This window comes from Epinephelus moara, chromosome 2, assembly GCF_006386435.1.
Source record: "Epinephelus moara isolate mb chromosome 2, YSFRI_EMoa_1.0, whole genome shotgun sequence".
Lineage (NCBI taxonomy): Eukaryota > Metazoa > Chordata > Actinopteri > Perciformes > Serranidae > Epinephelus > Epinephelus moara.
The window spans coordinates 41,171,111-41,194,227 of NC_065507.1; the positions used below are offsets into that span (position 1 = coordinate 41,171,111).

The following is a 23,117-nucleotide window of genomic DNA, read 5'->3' on the forward strand; positions in this document are numbered from 1 at the left end:
AAACTGCTGTAGGCTATATGTTATCCGTATCATTTGTTAAAATAAATGTTAAATAGCTCTACATTCCGACAGCCATCACTGATTTAGAGTTTATCCATTACACACAAAACATCTCTGGTTTCCCGTTCCCACTTCATTCAAAACCCCACAAATAAATCTTCTGTTTGTTTGGTGACCACTGTATTTTTTGTGTGTGCTTATGCGTTTCTTTGCCTCCAGTTTCATATCAAACCATTTACGCTTCACCTCTGACATGGTTCTTTGTACTACGGAGACAACAGTAACAGCATCTGTTACCTCCCTCCAGGCCTTCTCTTTGCCTGTCCCTGTCACACCACTACTAACTGAAGAAAATAAAATGTTTTGTCCACTTCACCCAAAATTATTTTGATCTTCGCTTCGGAAAAATTCTTTTTTCTTTCTTTCTTTGCGCCATGACTGACAGGTCGACTGGATGCACCTACACCTCCTTATATGGTGGTCATTGGCTATTCATGGAAAGGGATTTATGCTAATTGCTGATTACCGGGAGCACGCTGTCACTTTACGATGGATTGGACATTCATGATCATACACACGTGTTTACAATCAAATCTGAGTTTCCCGCAGCGTTCCTGAATCCAGAGTAGGTTTTTAGTAGAGTAGGCTTTTATGTGCAAACATACACACAGATTTTCATGAATGAGACCCAGTGAATCTGTAACATCGCTTGCTCCATCTATTGTATCTACAGATGCATCAGTCCAACAGATCCCTCAACCCCCAAGTGATCATTTGTATATCGATTACTCACCCCATGTTAAGTTGAATTCAGAAAGACAACTTTGTTTTTCTCAAATGCCTCTGGTGAACGAAAAATTAAAAAAAAAAACTAGAAAAATTTTAATGAACTTCAGTCATAGGGGTCTGTGTTTAACAACAGCAGAGCTGTAAGGCTCAAGGTACATTGGAAAGAGAGAAATGTTGCTAGAGACTGCACGGTCTGGGTGAATACTCAGTTCTGTTTGCAGGGTGTCCCCTCTGAACTTAAGCAATCATCTCACATTCCACTTGCTATTCAGCTCTTTACTTCACACTGCCGCCGGAACTAACGTTACACATAGTGTATCGTTAGTTCATGAAAATCTTGATATTGATTCAGGGATACTGACATGGCTGTTAAGCATACTGTCAAACTATATTTACTGTTTGTCAACTGAATACAATGTCACTGACTTTGAATCTTGCTAGTATAACATTAGCTTTCTGGCTAATAGCTGGGCCAAAGGGTTCCATGAGCTGGGCGGACTAGAATATCTGTCATTGGTAGGTCGTATTTAAGGTTCATCCTATTTACTGGAGTAGTGACTAACATTTCCATTACATAAGAACCTTATGGGGGGCAATGATTGTTCCAGGTATTAGGTAAACTCTCAGGTGTTACCAGGGAAACCAAGTTATGGCTTGTGAAAAACTTTAGATTTTGACTACAAAAAGCATTAAATATAAATGAATATTGTTCCTTTTTATTTCTTTGGTAAGGGACCACGGTATACGTGGGATAATGCCCTTCAAGGTGTCCATTATCACTTTTTGATGGCCTTAGCGGAGGCAATGGTTCACTCCTCCAGTTCGCTCAGTCTTGTGTGATTGGTGCAGCGCTTAAAGCGTGTGTCAGAAATATCACGCCCCTTACCTCAACTGAATTTCACCTCCAGAGGCCACATGAGAAGCTAGAAACACCACTGTGGCTAAGCTAACAAGGCCGTCAGTTCTTCCTTATTAATTTAAGCCACAGTCGCATCCTCCAAGTGAAGAAACACAAGCAGAGAGACCCACGAAGTGGTGAGTTTTTATTTTGTAGCTGTCTTATATTTCAGCTGTAAAATATAACTTCAACATATCTGAAGTTACATCATGGTAACAACTGTATGTCCGTTAACTGACTGAAGCTGCAAAAGAAGTACAAAACGTTTCTAACAATATAATCAATTACTATGTTACGTGGAAACAACAACAGCAGCACTCACCTGCAGCGATGTAACGCATAACTCCTTTTTTATCTAAGCAAGGTTATCTAAGATTATACTAATGAAGCTTGTGTTGGGTAATAATACCAAAGTTATTATGAATTTGGATACGAACACATTCCCTGTTAAAACCACACAAGTTTTCACTCATGAATTCAGAAATTTTACTACAGCAGATTGAGATGACAGATTTCTCTGTGGGGAAAGAGAGCTCCCTTTAGCCTCGATTTTGGGGGGTTTTACTTTGCAAACCTTATAGATGCATAAAAATGCTATTCAAAACACTAAAGAAAAGGGAAAACCCCAAACAGCATAATAGGTCCTCTTTAAGTGATCCCCTGACTTTAACTCAAGCACCACATAAGGTTGAGATTTTTGTTTTTTTAAATTAAATATTTCAATAACTACAGGACTGACTGCCATAACACTTAGTTCAGACATCCATGTCCTCCTCAGGATGATTTGTGATAACTCTGCTGCATGCTTTGATGGAAGAGGAGCACATTTATCAACTCAATCATATTCTGATGAAATGAAATGATCAAATGAAACTGCACCCTAAGCATGCCAATTTTAGTCTCAGCAGGGACTGATGCCTCCTATTTGCCATTTCTGGCTCAGTGTGTGTATGAGTTTGTGAAAAAAAAAAGAAGATAGATCTGTCTTGATCTTGTCGTCTGATATTTTTAAACATCCACTCTGAGGTTCAGCCACTGTTTTGTCTACCATTAAAAGGAAATTTCGGTTTATTTCAACCTGTCTCCTATCGTCCTAAATTTGTTTCAAGTGACTAGTGACATAGAAATAATAGTTAGCATGTGTGTCACTCATCACATTGCTTTCAACTCGCCCTATGGCATTCCAGTCTCCTGGACTTTCTCCTGCCTGGTCTGTCCCAACCTGACTGCTCCATGAACCCTCACATACATGAAACACTGTTCATCTGAGTCTCAACACACTAGCATCAAAGCCAGTACTGCTCATTTACAATGCAAAAATGCTAAACAAAAAAGGCAGGCAAGACACACGAATCATTGCAGTAGTAGTATTCTGCTGAAAACCCGATGTGACATTTGACTGATGGACTAACATGATGATTTTAGAACTTTCTGGTCAAGTCTTATCTCCATGATGCGGTTTAATAAATAATGACATTCCAAAAATGCAGCTTTAAAAGCCTGAAAACTGAGGGAGGGGATGAAAAAACTAAGAATCCGTATATAATACTTCACTGTAACCACAATATGGAGAAACATAATGGAGCTTCACTTCTCTAAAAACATTTCATCCTCTTCAAAGGTGTTTCTATTTCCAGATACTGAAGTCAGATAGAATTATGTGAACACTGGGGAGGGGTGTTAACAAGAATTAGTCTGGATTGACTGCAAGGACGGGTGTGTATGATTAGCTCTTTCACACACAAACACCCATGCATTCATGTGTGGTTTGACTTATTACTACCAGTCTGTTGGTTACACATAGTCTAAATTCCTGTTTGTTGTCAGTCACACAAGCCTTAAGTCTGATTCATGGTAAGGCGCTCAACACTTCTGGTAAGTGTCGCTTGACAGAAATTATGCATTTTCAACAGTAAACGTGCCGCTCGCCACTTTCCTTCTGTCACGCAACTGGACAATTTTGTTTTGTCACAGACACCGCCAGATTTGGTTGTGCAATGTGATTGGGTAGTCACATTGCATCACAATAACCATTTACACCAAAACATAATCTCCTTGTAGCTCCCTTGTTTGATTCAGTGGATGCATTGACCACCTGCTTTTTTGGGCCCCTGTTGTCTTCTCGGTAGACTTAAGGCCCAGACACACCAAACTGACTATCGACAACGAATGCCCTCTGCTGCGTCATGTGCGTTGCCAGGTCTTGACCAAAAAGTTGCAAATGAAGACACCGCAAAGACTATAGCTGGCGGCAAACTAGCATGTATGTTCTGCACCTGCTTGAAAGGAAATACCCCTCCATACCAGCAGACAGTGGTCGTCAGTTATAGCCATTCAAAAAGGGAAATAGGAGAACCGTCTTAATGCTAATTAGGCAGTTAGCACATTAAAAACACAATCCCATGCTGTCGCCAATTCAACATGTAATGCGATCAATAAATCAGATCAATCATGTAGTGTGGTTATCTTTATTCAATAACACATTCAACTGCCCTTGTACATTCTCGCCACTGTAGACGTTCTTTTTGTTGCCTTTGCTGCTCTTTGTGGATGGAGTCGGTGGCAGACTTGCGTATTCTGTTAGATGGTGAGTTTTAAGATGGGAGCCCACAAATCACTTCATTGACGTTCTCTGGCTCTCCTTTTTCATTTTGTTTAAAACCAAAGAATCACCAAAGAGGCGCATTTCCATTATTTTTGCTGATGAGAGTGGGCATTAGGGGTGAGCGAAATGGCCCTAAAATAATATCACAATGTTTCAGGGTATTTTTGTGATAACAATATTCTTGACGATATGACAAATTAGTAAAAAAAAATTCTATTATTAATTTAAAGGAGCTATATGTAAGAAATCTAAAGTAAATAGTCGTAAAATCCTCCTAATATGTCACAAAGACTAAGGAATAATGTTCATATAACATACTGATCTCACTGACAACAATAGTACAGCCAGAATATTCGCATTTAAAAAATTTTTTACAATCTGCAAATCATGTTTATGTTTTGAATTTGTGTTTTGGCCTGTTGCGCCACCCACCGCCGTCTACCAGTCACGCAGTCAGTAGAGTCTCAGCATCAGTTACAGTTACGACTGAGCTACAGCAGCACGGCAAGCAGCATTAGCAGTGTCCCATTACATAGCATTAGCAGTCTCCTCAGCTGTATCCCGGCAGCAGCGTTAGCAGCAGAGAAGCCGGACTGTATCCCGGCAGCAGCGTTAGCAGCAGAGAAGCCGGACTTGCTCGAACAGTCCGCTGGAAAACCGCAGATCAAGGACACGGCGACGCGGCCCTGCCACAGCAGCCGCCCGTGGGCAAACAAATCAGTCTCCAGCGTGCCGCTGTCCAGCAGTCTCGAATCTGTAGGGGAGGGGGGGCGGACACGACTCGCGGCAGTATTTTGAATTTGAGTGCAGTAACCGTTTTGGCCACATTCTTACATACAGCGCCTTTAAGAACACAGAATTGCAACAAAATAAATGATATACAACTCAAATTCCAAAAAAGTGGGCATGCTGTGTAAAACATACATATAAACAGAATGCAATGATTTGCAAATACTTTTTGACCTATATTCAATTAAATACAGTCCAGAGACAAGATATTTAATGTTAAAACTCATAAACTTTATTATTTTTTATAAATATACACAGTCATTCTGAATTTGATCCCTGCAACAAAGTTGGGACAGGGCCATGTCTACCACTATGTTACGTCACTTTTTTTTTAACAACATTCAGTAAGCATTTGGGAACTGAGGACACTCATTGTGGAAGTTCTGACAGTGAAATTTTTTTCCATTCTTGCTTGATATACGACTTCTGGTGTTCAGAAGTCCAGGGTCTTTATTGCTGCATTTTGTGCTTTACAATGTGCCACATATTTTCAATGGGAATTGGGTTTGGACTGCAGGGTGGCCAGTTTAGTACCAGCACTCTTTACTACACAGAATCTGGCTTAACGTTGTGTTGCTGGACATCGCTTAGAAAGACATCATCTGGATGGCAGCATATGTTGCTCCAAAACTTTTATGTACCTTTCAGCATTTATGGAGCCTTCACAGATGAGCAAGTTACCCATGATGCCATGGACACTAACACACCCCCATACCATCACAGATGCTGGCTTTGAACTTTGTGCTGGTAACAATCTGGATGGTCATTTTTCTCTTTAGCCCAGGGGATACAACGTCCATAATTTTCTAATAACAATCGGAAACGTGGACCCATCAGACCACAGCACACCTTCCATTTTTTGTAAGTCCAGTTCAGAGGAACTCAGGCCTGAAGAAGTTGGCGGTGTTTCATGATGTTGTTGACATTTGGCTTTCACTTTGCATGGTAGAGTCTTAACTTGCATTTGTAAATGCAGCAACAAACTGTGTTTACTGACAGTGGTTTTCCAAAGTGTTCCAAGTAATATCCTTATACAATCATATCAGTTTTTAATGCAGTGCTGACTGAGGGGTCAAAAGGTCACAGGCATTCAATGTTGGTTTTTAGCTTTGACTCTTATGTGCAGAAATTTCTCTGGATTCTCTGAATCTTTTGATATTACGAATTGTAGATGATAAAATCCTGAAATTCTTTGCAACTGTGCATTGAGAGCATTGTTCTCCAACTGTTGGACTGTTTGCTCATACAGTTTTTCGCGAAGTGACCACCCTTGCTTGTCAACAACTGAGCCTTTCAAGGATGTCCCTAACATAGCTATTAATGATACTATCATTTGTTACCAATTAACCTGTTTACCTGTGGAATGTTCCAAACAGGTGTTTTCTGAACATTCAACAACCAGTGTTTTCTAACTTTTCTGTAACATGTTGCAGGCATTAAATTCAGAATGAGTGTGTATTTTAGAAAAAACACACACTCATTCATTCTAATCATCATTCTCCCCTAATCATCATACCTGTGACAGGCTGTTATGATACCATAACTACTGCACATTTATTTATTTACATATATATATATATATATATATATATATATATAAAAATGTGCAGTAGTATATATATATATATATATATATATATGTAGTTTTTTGTCAAGCTGCGAGCATCACGTAGGTTTACATTACCAAAGGTTTATGACAAAATAACTTGAAGAGACCAACTCCCGTGTGCGCACAGCAAGAGAGGAGAGGGAGTGACACTGTGCTGCTGCTGGAGGAGCTGCAGAATGAGTTCACTCTAAGCTTTAAGTCTGAGAAGTCTGTGGCTGTTAATAAAACATTCAGGACTCCACAGTTTATTCCACACTACTGAAGCTGAAGTCGGTAATAATTTTGCTTTAAGCCATGCTTGTTGTTGTCGTGGGTAACAGTATGATGTCAATATGTCAACAAGCTGAAAGCTGAAAAGCTTGAAATACTTCAAATATCACGATATGAATTTTTCTGGATATAGCATACAATTAATAACAGGCATTAGTACATTGAATATCTTTCTGTTATCATGGACACAAGGACCATCATCTTGGCAAACCAATATCATGTTGTCGATAATGGTTGGACAATGGTTGGATGATAATCTCTTCATATTGCTCTTGTCTGTGTCAGTTTAAACATGGCGTTAAACAAGGTTGTGCTTTGTATTTGGCCCAAGACCATCAGACCACAATGTGTGTGATAAACAGCTGATGAGTAATGTAGAAAATGTGCAACACAGTCACATTACTTCTTTGAAGATAGACATCCAGTATATAAACCAACAACTTGGACAAGTTTTAGAAAATAATTCTCTTTATCGAAGCCATTCACAGACATCAAGTTTCCTCCCTCCTCCATCAGCCCTCAGCCTCAGAACTTCATTCCTCTTCCTCTATAAGAAAATCCCATGGGGAAAGGGTCAGGAAGTGGCCTATTTGTTCCAAAGCAGATTCCACAAATGCCAGAGTGAGACCTAAAGGGAGAGGCCTGCTTCCCGTTGTTTCCAGTCAGCCTGTTAAGACGAGTGAAGATGGCTTATTGCTACTTTAACCTCCACTCCCTCTCACGCTCCGGCATCCCCTCTCCCTTCAATTTGGATTCCTGCTGCAAGTTTCAGATAGTCTGGGGCAAAAGTATACAGCTCAAGCAGATTTTCAAACCAACAAGTTTGCTTAACCATTTCCACACTGTACATCATCCCAATTTACAACCTAGCCTACAGTAGTTGGGAGAGTATGTGGAAAGATCATATAAAGCTAATCCAGCAGTAAGCTGAGCAGTAATTCACACACACACGGTTATAAAAAAATTGGCTGCACACAAAAGTCCACATTAGGATCCATGTGAACCCTCACGGACACTGGTGGATGATGTCATTTACATCACATGGACAAACACGGACACACAGACTTGCAAACTATGAATTGGCCCTTAGGGTGAAAAAAATCCTGGTAATTACTAGTGTGTCAACTGAAGTCTTTATGTAAATCTCAAGCGGGACATTTTCATGTTCAGAAGCCAAATTATCGGAATCTGAGTTGTCTTTATGATTAAGTGGCTTACGATGTATATGCTATGACCGCAACTTTCACAGACACAAACCTTTGTCCCATGTCATCCCTTATCTTTTTCCATGTGTTGGCTGGCTCACCATACTGTTAAACTACCAAATAAAGGCAAAAGTGCTATAAAGCAAAATAATTAAAAAAGTTCAAGTACAAGTACAAGGCAGCAAACCTTTTCTTTCAAACCAGAGGAATCTGTTTGAACCATTCACCGTCAGCTAAACTTACCGTATCCTGGATTCAGTTATTGTATTTGTGCAGGAATGCTTTGCTTGTCATACCATCCATATTCAACAGTAACTTGGGGAGAGTATATGTTACATAACTGAAGCAGAGAAGTTTGAGAGGCTCAGAATAAAAGTGGAAGCGAGTAAAGTCACAATTGCTTCCTGAATGGGTCGAAACAACAATAACTGTGCCAAAGTTAACAGGCACTATTGAGGGTACACTGTGGTGGACAGCAGAGAGGGAGAATGAGAAATAAAGAGTAAGTATGTGGGGAGCAAGAAGAAAATGAGGCTGTGCTTTAAAGTGTTTACTACTACTAATACTACAATTACTTCAAAGAGAGCCAGGAGGAAAGGAAAAAGACAGAACAGTGGAGGCAGCAGAGAGGAAACTGTCCTGACTGGGACTGACTGGGACTGACTGGGACAGTCAGTCCCAGTCAGTTTTGGCCTTCGTCTGCATTCACAGCACTGAATGCTGCACATCAGGTTTTACGGGAGCAACTCAAAGACCTAGACCAGGCCTCTCTGCTTGGGGAATGCTCAGCATTTCAGGTAGCAGAGCTTCTCTACACAAAGCCACCTGTGGTGCACTGCCACACTGCCTCTACAGTCATTTACAATGAAAATTCCATTAGATGTTTAAGTCGACCAAGGCTTTATAGATTGTACCTTTACTATGCTGTATTCATCAATCCGCTATTGACTTTTAAATAATACTAATCTATATCACTACTAAATTTTAATGTTTTTGTCCAAGGACACCAGTAGTTTTCATTTTAAAGAAACAGAAGGCTCAATGAATTTCTCTCGTATTTACTCTGACGTACTTCTATTGTTTAATGCTAAAATTATTAGTAAAAAAGTTGATTTTGAAAATAGCTGATAAAAATCAATTCTCTGAATTCTCACTAAATTCTCATTTAGCGAGCATCCGGCCCCAGCTAAACGTGAGCCAGTAATTGTCTTATTTGTTGGTTCAGGCTGAACATGTCTCCTCCTTTCCTAAGACATCCCACTGCTTTTTTTAGAATATCCTGCTCATACTGGCCGTAGCTGAAAGAATAGGTGCATCCTGTCTGTGTGCCTCCAAATGTTGATTGATTCTTACTGTGTTCATGTTTGTGTGGAAGACTCCTGGCACCAGCTGTAGGTGGACTGACACACTACTGAATGAGTTCAGCTGTTTAGCCCTAACTTCTGCAGTTTACTGTAAACAGCCAGAATGCTGCTTTGTCAAACCCAGTCTTTGTTTCAGAGGATTATTCCACATTGCCATATTTGAAGAAATTTTCTCAAGGGTTTATTGAGATATCGCGTTCACGAGAATGAGACAGACAAGGTCACAGTGACCTTGACCTTTGACCACCAAAAACTAATCAGTTCATTGTTGGGTCCAAGAGGACATTTGTGCCAAATTTGAAGAAATTCCCTTGAGGTGTTCACAGGGATGGTACAGACAGACAACAAGAAAAACATAATGCCTCCGACTACAGCTATCGCCAGCACAGAGGCATGATAAAAAGAAAAAAATAAACAGCCTATGAATAGATCATGAAACAAACCTTAGCTGCAGGCAGCATTATTGTTGCTAATAGGAAAGATTCTATCATATCTGACCTCTGTAATATCTGCACTGAAACTCAAGTATCATAGTGCCACTCTGAAACATTTCAAACAATACCCTTCCATATCCATTACTGGTTTATCAGCAATAGAATAATATTGAGAAAAGTAAAGCTGCTGGTGAAGTTGGGAATAATGTGACCTGGCAGAGGCAGTGTCCCTTTTAAACCCTTTGTCAGGGCTGAGTGATGGCCTCTGTGTCAGCCCTCCTTTATTTACACTAGTAGTCGAGCTGGTGATATCTGTTAAAGTGGACAAAGAAACACAGACAGACCTGCTGTTTAACACACACACACACACACACACACACACACAAATCAGATGCAGAGATAGGCTTATTTCCCTGTGTGTGTGTGTGTGTGTGTGTGTGTGTGTGTGTGTGTGTGTGTGTGTGTGTGTGTGTTTGACTCGATACTGACTTTACACTTAAACAAAGCTCCCTCCGGTGAGCACTTCCTGTCTGCTGCATGGAAATCATTACAGCAGCTCCTCACACAGCACAAAGTAAGTCTCTAATCCCAGGGACAAACAGCCACTGTGGAGACAGAGCTTCTACACACAGTTACTGCTTCTATCTCCTGTGAGGAAAAGGCCAACATGGGCTACATGGAGTCACTCCCTGTCTCCCAGAGCAGATGAATTTGATTGTGGTGATCAGAGCCAACCAGATCTCTGCAGTATGACAGTGTCACATGGACCCTTGAACCAAAGCCAGAGGAGGCAAACAAAAAAAGCTCTCTAATGCTGCCAAGCAGGCCCTACTGGACAACACTCAGCTAAGCTCTTTCAATACATTGCAAATGGAAAAAATAACTAACAAACTAGGTTCCTCTACAGACAGTTTTACAGTTTGTAATATACGATGATGTACGTAAGGGTTCACATGCAGAATGGGGACAGAAGCATGACAAAGTGCAAAAGCTTGTCAAGCACAAGCACATTAACCACTAAAGATTGCAAATGCTACCTAAACAAATGAACCTTTAAAAATGGTGACCGACCTCCAGATCTGTGTGTTATTGGTAGGGCAACCCCCTGAAAGTCAGAGATTCTAACCATCAGTTGACAACCTCGCAGTCGAATGAGATTGCTTCAAGTCGAGCAGTCTTTTTTATGCCTCTATGCTGGTGATGTTTTTGGGTTGTCCATCCATCCATACGTGCATCCATACAACGTCCATTCGTCCTCTGACCTTTTTTTTGTCTCATTCTCATGAATGCGATCTCAAGAACAGCTTGAGGAAATTTCTTCAAATTTGGCACAAACATTCACTTGGACTCAACGATGAGCTGATTAGATTTTGGTGGTCATAGGTCAAAGGTCAAGGTCAATGTGACCTTGTCTGTCTCACACTTGTGAATGCAATATCTCAAGTGCACCAGTCCACTTGGACTGAGGAATAACCTGATTAGAATTTTGTGGTCAAAGGTCAAAGTCAGTGTGACATCACCAAATATGATTTTTGGCCATAACTCAAGAATTCATATATTAATTATGACAAAACTTCACACAAATGTCTAATAGGATAAACTAATAAGTGATGACATTTTATATCCATGAGTGTTCGGAAGACTGGAAAAGCGCACAAAAGTACAGTCCATTTAGATGTTGGTACCAGTTTTAATGTGTTGTTTAAAGCTTGCTAACTTGTCAGGATGGCTGGGGTAAAACACCACTTAAACTGTCAACATGTATGCACATATTTTTAATGACATTGCCTGTAAAAGGGTCTAGGCTATATCTCACCTATATCTAACCTTTGGTAATGCAAACCTACGTGACGCTAGCAGCTCCACAAAAAAAATACATATATGTGAATGTGCAATAGTGATGGTAGCATAACAACCTATCACAGTTTACAGCGTGATGACTAGAGGAGAAATGGCAGAGCATAAAAAATAAATAATAAACAACAATAAAAAATAAACAACTCAATCATTTAGGATTTTGCTAAAAGAGATGGACATTGTCTGTTGATTTATAGAGATCCCAGGGTACATTTAGCAATTCTATGTTCTTAAAATTAGTAATATTTGTTGTTGGGTTTTTTTTTAATAATATGTAATATTGTAAAGAATATTGTTATCGCAAAAATACCCTGAAATATTGTGACATAATTTTAGGGCAATGTCGGCCATCCCTAATACGAAATGTCTGTGTTGTCGCTGCATTTTTTTCTGTTGCCTGCATCTAGGCGCTGTCTCAGTGTCGCAAAATAGACTGCAACTACCAAGAAGGACAACGATGCACTATAATCCACCTCATACACAAACTAGCAAAAAAAGGCTTACCTGACAATCAAGAAGCTCTGTCCCCCACACATGCAGCGCAACCCTGGATTGGTATGGTTGATTAGTTGTGTAACAAAACTTGACCCTATATCAATATAAACGGTATTGTCTAAATCTATGTCTTGCTTGAAATGTGTCGATATATTGTACATATTCGTTATATCTCCCAGCCCTAGCCTAGTCTACATAGAGTCTACATCTCTAATATAGAGCAGATGACAGCAGCAAATCCTTACATTCATTTTCATTTATCAACTAATCATTTCTGCACCTCTGTGATTTAGTAACTATTAAGTTTTCTGTGGACATTAGTTGGCTTTATATGGCATGGGCTAAAAAAAAGCTTTAATAACAACCACGATTGCAGCAGATGACTTAATACTATGACTAAATTACTATTTTGACATAAATATTAATTTAATTAACTCATTCTTTGCAATCACTTATACTTTGCCATTTTTATTTAATCGCTGTTATGCTTCCATCAATGAACTGAGCACCTCCTACAGATTTATACATCACAAGTCCACCAGGAAGTGAGGCATAATGGCCAATGTGCTACTGGAATACCTTTAATGTGAAACATCTCTGCAGGAAATGTTGAGTGGTTAAAAAAAAAACAGCAAAGTGGACATGACTGTAAAGAGTTAGTCAATTAAGACATATTTCTGTATAAGAAAAGAAAGTGAGAAAGCAGCAGAGTGGTGACTATGACAGTGGAAATGTTCATTAAGATGAGAAATGATCCTCTCTCTCCCATTAAGGTGGTGCTCTCTATAGGCTGAAACTTTTCAAATATTTCACAGCCACACCTTTATCAGTGACATCACAGCAGGTGTTTTTCCTCTGCCGGCTGATAGTGAATGACTGTGACAAGAATTTAGGTGTGGTCGGATGTGTGACATTTTACACAAGGCACAATGGGCCTTTAATGGACTATGAGGAGTAACTCAATCAGCAGTGGAAAACAGGGATGTGAGTGCATGTTTGCTGTCAGCATGTACTTTGTTTTCCAAATGACATTTAACTACTACACCTACCAGATTCAAACAAGCTAGTCTACTTGGTGTCAGATGTTAAATATTGAGTCAAAACATTCAATGAAATTAGAATGTAGAATTAATATCACAAACACTGCATAACATGAAAGACACACAGTCTGAGATGATCATGCCCTGAGATGCAACTAATTTGGCTAACTAAAAATCACTTATATGTCTAACCATACATCTATTATCTATATTCAGCTAAAGCCTATCCTTGCAAAAGGTGGGGTCTATCACAGGGCTGACATTTAACATTCACACCTACTGGCTACTTAGGATCACCAGGTCACCTAACCTACTTGCATGTCCGTCAGTGTAGAAGGAACCCACACAGACACAGGGAGAACATGCACACAGAGAGGCCCCAGGAAAGCCCAGATCCCAGGCCCTTCTTGCTGTGAGACAACAGGACTAAATGGGGGGACGCCATGATGTCAGAGGATGAAAAATTGGAGTTAACATTTTGTGACGAAATTAGTAGTCATGCAAAAAAAAAAAGGGGCAAAGAAGTTTGCAAATTACAATTATAACTAAAGCTACAGGTGGTAACTTTTATAAAAAATTCTACACCCAGACAATAGTACATAAGACAGACAATCTGCGCAAAGAAAATCATGTACCTCCTCCTTGTAGTGCTTCTACTGGCATTTGCTAGGCTTCTCTAATGCAGTTGTCAATGTTGTCATTACTGCTTATGAAATGCAATCAGATTGTCAAACTATGCAGCGCTCATCAAATATGAATCAACATTCTTTCACAGCATTGTCTTTTCTTACCACAAATGTTTTCAGTAACATATTTCAGTGTACTGTTTAGCTGTAAAATGTTTGCTCTAGCCGGTGGGCAGTGCTTCGTTTTTGGCTCGACTGTTTTCCACATGGCAGCCAGGTCACCAACTTTCTCATTTTACTTTTACCTCTTTTCTCTACATTAAAGTTTCTGGTATGTCATTTTTAAAGCTGGTTCACCTGTACACCAGGAGCCAATGCTAGGAGTTGAGTTTTCATTGAAGCATAATTATGACTTGATTTGTTAACTGCATGCCAAATTAATAAGTGCAAACGGGGCCAAACTGACTTCTATGTTACAGTACGACCAGTTGCTGACAAGCAACAGGGTTTCCCACACATTAATTTATTTGTGCCAGCCCACCACAATAAAAACATCTGCTGCCACGTTTCGATTTTCTATTTTTGGAGCAGGATCGATCATTTGGTGTGCCAATGGAATATATATATACCATTCAGTTATTATATGCTCCACAGACAGAGGGCACAGACAGAGCAACAGAACATCTGGCGTAGCGAAAACTAAAATTAACTATCAAGTGCGTCAGTTGAAACTTTTACTATCACTCACAAACAGCTGCTTCTCTAATCCATTGATTTAATCTGATCAGCTCTGATCAGATCAACTGATCAATTACTCACCCCAAGACTCAAAAGGAAAGTTAGCTCCCCGCCCCTCTGGTATCAGCTGCCACCACACATAGACTGTAATTCTATGGGAAACACTGAGCAATGTAGCATTTCAAGAGCTATTCTGTAAATGGTGCCTGGCGCAGTGTTAGCGCCACATAAAATGCACCGAGGCTACGGCTACACTACATATCTTCCAGCAATAACGGCAAAACAGCATCACCAATCTGTTAACCCAATATTATCTGGTCCAACTCAGGTAAAAACACAAAAACACAAAAAATCCATCAGCACATTAGTGTGTCATTCACTAGCAGCAACATTTTCTTCACTTCACCTGTAAGCTGACTTTAGTAGTTTAGACGCAGACATTCAAATGTCCTGCTGTTTTCACAAACATGTGAACTAACCACAAGGACACACACACACACACACACACACACACACACACACACACACACACAAATAGACATGCAGATATATCACATGAACCGGTTGTCATAGGGAGGCATTACTGTATAGTGACAGGTATTTGTGGGGATGTGTTATATGCGTGTGAATGCATATACGCATTAGGGGTGTAATGATCCATCTACCTCGATCGATATATCAATTTAATGATAAACGATCAAATATCATCTATGCAAAATGAAAACATCAATCCATATCATCATGTTAAGCATAGGCTTTTATTTTAAAAGTCTCTGTCACTGTCAAACTGTCAGGCAGATGGCAAGCAGCCAAGAGTAAGTACGATGAGGATAACGTTATTTACTTGGGAATAAATCAGCAGTGTGGAAATATTTTGGATTTCGGAGAAAGAACAGAACAACAGTCAAAGCACATGGCGTATGTAAATAATGATGTTAGGAGATAAAACATGACGTAACATTACCTGCATGCAACAATCATCTCACTCCGCTAGCTTCTTGCTTTAGCAACATTGCTGCTCTGTTTTAGACTCACAAGTCAGTCTTTAGACGCTTTGCTTAACTAAAGACTGATGACTTTCTCCCTGATTTTGTGTTTAGATGGGCGGATACAATTTCAGAGTTTAAAAAAACTCCCTACGTTGCAGAACCAATAGTAAATCTGCAGGGCGGTCCTTCGGTGGCTCGCTGAACTCTTGTGCTTGTAAACATAGTCCCACTAGAAACACGTGTAGCGGTACAAAATGGCTCAGCCGCGCTCGCAGAAAACGCCGTCAAAGTTAGTGGATGTTTGTCGCATTTGCGGCAACACATTCTCGCCAACTAAAAGATCTTTGTAATCTTTTACAAGGCCATGATTCATCCGTCCAGCTGGACTATAGAGGGAATCACCTTGTTGTTTACAAATACTTCCGGGTAGAAAACCAGCAGAGCTTTTTTTATATATATATATATATATATATATATATATAGAGATATATATATAGAGATATAGATATATATATATATCACATTTTTCACATCACTGTATCACCGTTTAGACTAATCCGATGTTTGTAAAGTCTATAAACACAATGATTGAACAACATTACTATTTCTTAGCCGTTAGCGGTGTCTGTAATAGGTAATAACTCATTAAACGGTAGGTGAAAAAAATATATTTTCCAGCGGATATCTAAGTTACAACATGATTAAGCTAGCAAAGCAGTTTTGTGTTGCTATGTGTGGTATTTATTCAGTTTTGGGAAATCACGATGTCTAGAAAACATCAGTGGCTGCAGCTGACAGGGACAGCTAACAGCAGCAGCAAAGCTAACATCAGGATGTCATCTGTTAAAAGCCTCCCGTTGTCGGATACGACATGAAACTACTCCAGTTAGCTCAATAATGTTGTAACTAAGACATCCGCTGGAAAAAATATTTTTTTCACGGATGAGCCCACGTTTGATAAAAAACGGAGTTAAATCTCTCGGCATCCATTTTCAAGCTCTCTGTGTGTTTGTTTCCTTGCGGACGAGAAAAGCGGGAGTGCACATTTTCGAGAAGGCGTGTCCTTTTCAAAAATGCAAGAGGTGTTGCTTTGTTGCCGGCCGTTTTTGCCGGTGTGTTAAACACACTTTAGAAAGGAGTGTCCCCAGACTATCAGAAGGCGGAGATCTCTGATTGTCTGGTGGCGAGACTAGCTCTGTTTTAACAATGTTCGGCTGAAAAAACGTGCATACAGGCTGAAATTCAACCGAGCTGTTCTGTCAGGAGATGCAGTGACTTAAACCACCAGTGAGTAAGAAAAATAATAATGCTGCATGTAATCTGTTAAGATATGGTGAAAAAATGTCTGCTAGCCGTTAGGCTAATTATGCAGTGTCAACATGCATAAGCTAATGATAAGTGATAAGCAAAAAACAATTGTTTTGTACATAAACCTTGACAGTTATTACTGAGCTGAATGTTACACTTTTGTTGAGTGATCTTGTTGTTACTCTGTGTTTTATGACTGTTTGGAGAAGTTTTCCTGTAGGGCTTTAAAGCAACACTTACTTTTCTGGAAATTTTAAACTTTTCTTTGTTTAGGTTAAAATGCTATTAATAAGCTGATGGCACACTAAAATGTAAGTGAATTCCACCAGAAATAAAAACTCATCATTATACCATTCTCATATGGTTCTAAGAAAACTCCGACCACCGAATGCAATGATTGGCCGGAGTTTTCTCCTGTCCTGTCTGTCTTCCCCACATGGAGGCCTCCAACTGACGTAACCGCTCGCGCAGCGAGAGAGATGATCATGCTTTCGCCTGGAGCTGTCCCGACGGGGAGACGCCGGAGCGCTGTGACAGGACACGGGAGCAGAGGAAGCGCAGAGGGGTTAGCTCTAGGCTAAGAGCTAAGAGCTAATCCCATCAAACCAGCTGTTCCCAGTGGCCTTCTGGTGAACGTCCACTCGCTGGACACGAAAATGGATTACATCCGACTGTGGAGATCCACTCACCGAGGCGTGAGGGACTGCTGCGTCCTTGTGTTCACTGAGACATGGATGAATGGTAACATGGTAGCTAACAGGGCTAACACTACATAGAGCAGACGGGGAGGCTGCATCATCTGGTAAGCTCCGCCAATATACACAAACAATTCATGGTGCTGTGATGTGAAGAGGATCTCCCAGTTCTGCTCTCAGGATGTGGAGTTTTTGACTGTGAAATGTCGACCCTTTTCATCTTACTATTGCACTGTTCTTTCTCACATGTTGCACAAATTGCTTTTAAATGTTTTGTTTCTTTTTGCTTGGAGTATGCGAAATGTCGCACGCCAGTTGCTATTGGCTAACATTAGCCTACTGTAGCATAGCCTCTGAAACATTAACGTTATCTTCCTTGTGCGTTTCCACTTACTAGTAACGTTAACACTATCTAACGTTAACTGTAACCTTATTCTAAAACTCATCAGTCATCACTGACTGAGTTTTAAAACTCAGGGGTTGCGTTTGTAACGTTACAATCGCTGTCCTCTTCCGTGTATCTAACGTTACCTTGCCAACGCCTACGTCTATCATAGACGTAATGAGGACGTAATGGAAGAGGGGGGAGTAGGCCGTTGGAGGGAGGTGGAGTTGCAGGAGGAGGGGGATGGGACTTTGGAGGGAGGCGGGAGTTGTGGATGTTCAAAATTCAAAAAAAGTGCTGTGTGAAATGCAAGAAAGGTAAGAGTTGCTTTAAGCCAGATATGACTGAGGTTTTCTGAAAAAGATGATGGTTTGGGTTATATGAAAAGATTTCTTCCAGAAAGGGCTCTCTGACAGAAAGCCCTGATGGTTAACTTTTCCCATTTGCTTTTTATTTGTGTCAGTGGATTCAGTTTAATGTGAACTTTACTGTTCTCATTATTGTGTTTTTTATGTGTTTTATGGCCAAAAGTAAAAAAGAGAGGGGTAGCAGCATCTTCTGTAACAGATTGTGTTAAATGGGCATTTAATATCGCCTAATATCGAATTAAAATCATATCGTGGCAGACTTTATAATATCGGAAAATATTGTACCGTTGTCCAAAAAAAATCAATATAATATCATATTGTGATGAAACTGGCAATTTATACCCCTAGTACGCATGTGGTTGCAGCTACTGCAAATTCACGCTTGTTTTACGGTCCTTTTCTTCCATATTATTTAAATAATAAATCATTCTATGGTGTAACCAACACAGCGCTGGATACTGTCAACATACCAACTGCCCTCTCATTTAGGCCAGGCCCACATGTTACAATGAAATGAGATAAACTGATAGATGAATTGTTATGACTAAAACATCTTCAATTAGCTAGTGAACTTTCTAAAAAAAACTTTGATTGCAATAGAAGATTGAAAACTTTAAGACTTTTAAACATGTAATATGACCATCGTGACTTTTTAATGAAATATGAGGGGGGGGGCTATGAAAAACAACAAGACTGGTTTGAACCTTAAAATGAAAAGCAAACCGGAATCATATTTATCTTCAGTCAGTTACAGGTACAAATCACACAGACTAAAGTGCAGAAATATCAAAAATAACAAATGTCAACACCTGACTACAGCTCTGCTCCTCTGAACATCTAATCATCTGAACATCAGTGATCCCTGCCCGCTAGCAGTTGGCCACTGGTAGACACCTCACTCTTCTAAACATCAAGCATCTTCTAAACCCAAAATAGGTCCAGATAACCAACACACTTTTCCTCTCTGACACTAAAGTCACCTCTTGCTCTTAGATATTTGGCTCTGCTGAGGTCATTTTCACACAGTACTGTGAGCATCATAGTTTGTATGTGGCATTTTACAAGTTGTTTTCTTCATCTATTTTCATTTGCATGTTGAGTGGAGCAAAGGGCGGCTGTGGCTCAAAAGTAGAGTGGGTTAAAAGTGTGTTAAAAACTGAGAAGCAAGTGGCACCTTGTATGGTAGCCTCGGCCACCAGTGTATGAATGTGTGTGTGTGTGTGAATGGGTGACCAGTGTATGAATGTGTGTGTGTGTGTGAATGGGTGAATGTGACTCGTAGTGTAAAAAGGGATTTGAGTGGTCAGATGACTAGAAAGGCGCTATACAAATGCAGGTCCATGTTAAAGGGCATCATGTGTGCATGTGAAGCCCACAGCCTAGATGCTGTCTGGCTCAGTGTGACACAGTGTGACAGAATGCTGACCTCACTGTTTTATGCAAAATTTGATTGGCTCTATCAAAATTAGGTCTACATTAAGTAATCCATCTGCGTGGACTGAAAACTAATGGAGTTCCATCCAATGAATGCAAAACAAAGGGGTGCCAACATAAAATCAAAGTTTTCTAAAATATAAATTTCTCCCTTTTAGTTTCTGAGACTGCTCAAAGAAAAACACAGGATCAGTTATTTCCAGAGCAGATGTGTAGGATGTAGCAAGTGAAATTTCATTTCAGGTGGACTTTAGGCTATTAAAGAAATTAAGAATTTACAGGAATGAGAAAAAGTGTGTCATCTTTACGAGAAAAGCATAATCTTTACAAATGCTTTGCAAAGCCGAGGTAAGAGTGTAAACTAATGAATCCAGGCTACTCTTTTAATTCACTGAGTCTTGAAGCTTTCTTTTCAGATCAATATAAAGCACATATAGTCAGCGAGACACTTTGACTTTGAGGGCATCCAGCAAAAAAGTTTCTTAACCTGGGAACTTAAAAAAGGCAAACCATGACAAAGACTGTAACCGGGACCTTTACATTTTGTACATAGAAAGTGGACAAGCAGCTTACATGTCTGGCCTCCCTGCGCAGTCCAGATGTGTTCCTCAGCCAGCAGCGGCTCAGCTCACTCAGCTCCAGGATGGGTTGCACCTTCAGCCTCACTGTGTCTCCCGACTGACGAATCATCTCCACTATCTCGTCCCGGCTCTTGTTCTCCACATTGCGTCCATTTATCTCCACCAGTCTGTCACCAGGCACTAGTCCCAGCGCCAGGTCCTTGGTGCCAGCGCCAGGCTCAGCAAAGTGGACCACACGCCTGTACACTCCTCCATCAGGACTGCGGTCCAGCATAGTGGTGCGACGCAGAGAAAATCCAAAGTCACCAGTGTTGCGGCGTTGGAGCTCCAGCTCACGTATTTCTGGTTCACTCGGTGCGACCACAGCCGGCAGCTGCAGCTGTGCAGGGAAGGTCTTCTCGACCACTTCAGGAATGTAGACTTTTTTAGTGGCTGGCGCTGCTTCAGGCTGCTGCCTTAGGCTGTGCTTACGAAGCATGCTGAAAACTTTGCTCTCCACTTGTGGGGATGGGGCAGCAGAGTTCTGGCCCGAGGGGGTGGAGCCCTCTGAGGGGCTCTCCTCTTTACTCCTCTGGGAAAAGGAGAAGCGTTTCATCATCTGACCCACCTGAGAGGAGTTCGTCTTGGCAAGTGAACCAAAGTGAGCCACGCGATCACGTACTGAGCTGCGGTGTCCGTCCTGTCCGCCTCCGCCCTCACCCTTCAGGTCATCAGTGGAGCTGGCAGCGCTCAGCTGGTCATCCAAAACCATGCTGCTTCGGTTACTCAGGCCATCTGATTCAATGTCAGTGAGGGTGAGCTCGTTGCTGCTGGCCACTTTGATTGGAATGGGGTTGGAGATCTCCAGTTTGTTCTTGGACTCACGCTTGGCCTCCCTCTTCAAGTTGAAGAAACCACGCCGCATACTCATCTCTTCCAGGCTGCGCAACTCTGCTGCCGACATCCTCTCCTTTTTATCCTTCTTCTCCTTCCTACTCCCTTCTCTCTCCTTATCCTTTTTCATCAGATTGAACATGGTGACAACTTAAATGCAGCGTTTCCGTCCACCGTGGCTCTTAATCCCTACAGAGGTGGAGGTCCAGTTCACAGGTGCTTTTGTTGTGACCAATAGGGACGAATCCCCTGAGGAGAGACACAGAGAGCAAACTGCGTCTTACAAAACTTACAAAATAGTTAATATTAGAGGATAAAAATACTGTTGATTTTCATGCAAAAGTGGACATGAAAATTTTCAATCAAATACTTAATTACTGATGTGACAATATTCTGGGACTTTCAGTGCTTTTCAAAGATTTTTATCTAAATCAGTACCAGTGTTGGTATATGATGATTCCTTGAAAGTTGTTGTTTCTCTTGACTGTAATGTTATCTTAAATAAGAAGATATTTAAGATATATGTCACAATAATACATTGACCAAATCCCAGATATCTATTCACAATACAATACAATATTTACAATCATTTTGATAATGATTTTTTCGTTTATGTCATTTATTGAGCTAGGGATAAGTGACATAGAAACAAATCCTCTACTGTTCAAATAAAATGAATAAAGGCAGTAAAAAAAAAGCAGTAATAGCAGATTAAAAGATGTACAACTTTTGCTGCTTTACTCTTTTCTATATCGGTGTAAACTCTTTGTTTAGGTTTTGGACTGTTTTTCAGCCATAATAAACTATTTAAAATAGCTCACCATGGGCTCATTTTAACTATTTTCTGTATTTCAAAAAATCAAATACTTAATCGATACTGTAAGAAGATATTTTTTGAAATATTATCAGGAATGCACAATAACATTGGCAGGTCATCGGTATCAGCCAATGTCAGCTTTAAAATGAACTATCAGAACTGGCCAACAATGAATGAATATTACATACACTGAAAAGCCTTCTATTTCATGTCTCCATTTGCTGGTGGGCTATCATGATAAGAGTATGCATGCATAATATGATATTTATTCCACTACAGAAGAGACTTGATGATCACTTAAATTAGGCGGGGAAAAGGGATATATCAATATTGGTATTGGTTATTGGCCAACTAAAATGTTATATATAGGCATATGACATATCGGCAAAAAAAAAAAACAATAACTTGACTACATATTGTGGTATCAGTATTATAACAATGTATTGCCCAGCTGTAGATTCATACTTGTTAAAATGGCAAGCAGAAGTGGCAAGCGTATTTATCCCACTTCCCACTGGCATCTGACTATTGTATACATTGTGCACTTCATTTACTTTGCAAGACAATAAAAGAGCATCAAAAGTCCCACAGCATGCTGTAACTGTCCACATGTGTAAATTCCAAACCTATGTCACTGTGGACCTCCAACACTCTTACATTACTGAGGCCCATTGGACGAGCTTGGCAGGAGCAAAAAACACATTCCTGGCCTCTTTTTTTAGCTGGGTCTCTCCAAACCCTCAAAAATCAGGAACTCTTCCTGCCGCAAACTGACACATGCAGACATGCAGATACACATCCTTCAGCCTGGTTCTCATTAGCAGCTGAGAGAGACACACAGACTCCTCTGCACAGGGCAACACAGGCTGCAGTCCCAAACAAACAAACGCCTCCTACTTTGATAATAGCACAGGTAATACTGACCATGGATCTCTCTGATTAGGAAAA

The 23,117-nt window shown here is 40.3% G+C and overlaps 1 protein-coding gene across 4 annotated transcripts in view; it reads right to left on the reverse strand.

Moving 5' to 3' along the window:
• myo18ab (myosin XVIIIA b) overlaps nt 1–23,117 on the reverse strand; it is a 237,305-nt gene that overhangs the window by 213,193 nt on the left and 995 nt on the right. For 3 of the 4 annotated variants that reach the window (XM_050055440.1, XM_050055391.1, XM_050055383.1), the window contains exon 2: nt 20,472–21,601. In XM_050055440.1, coding sequence (XP_049911397.1) covers nt 20,472–21,494 — 1,023 coding nt within the window. In that variant the 5' untranslated portion in view covers nt 21,495–21,601. Of the gene's footprint in view, nt 1–20,471; nt 21,602–23,117 lie in introns of those variants that run through there. The other variant, XM_050055292.1, reaches the window with a different exon arrangement.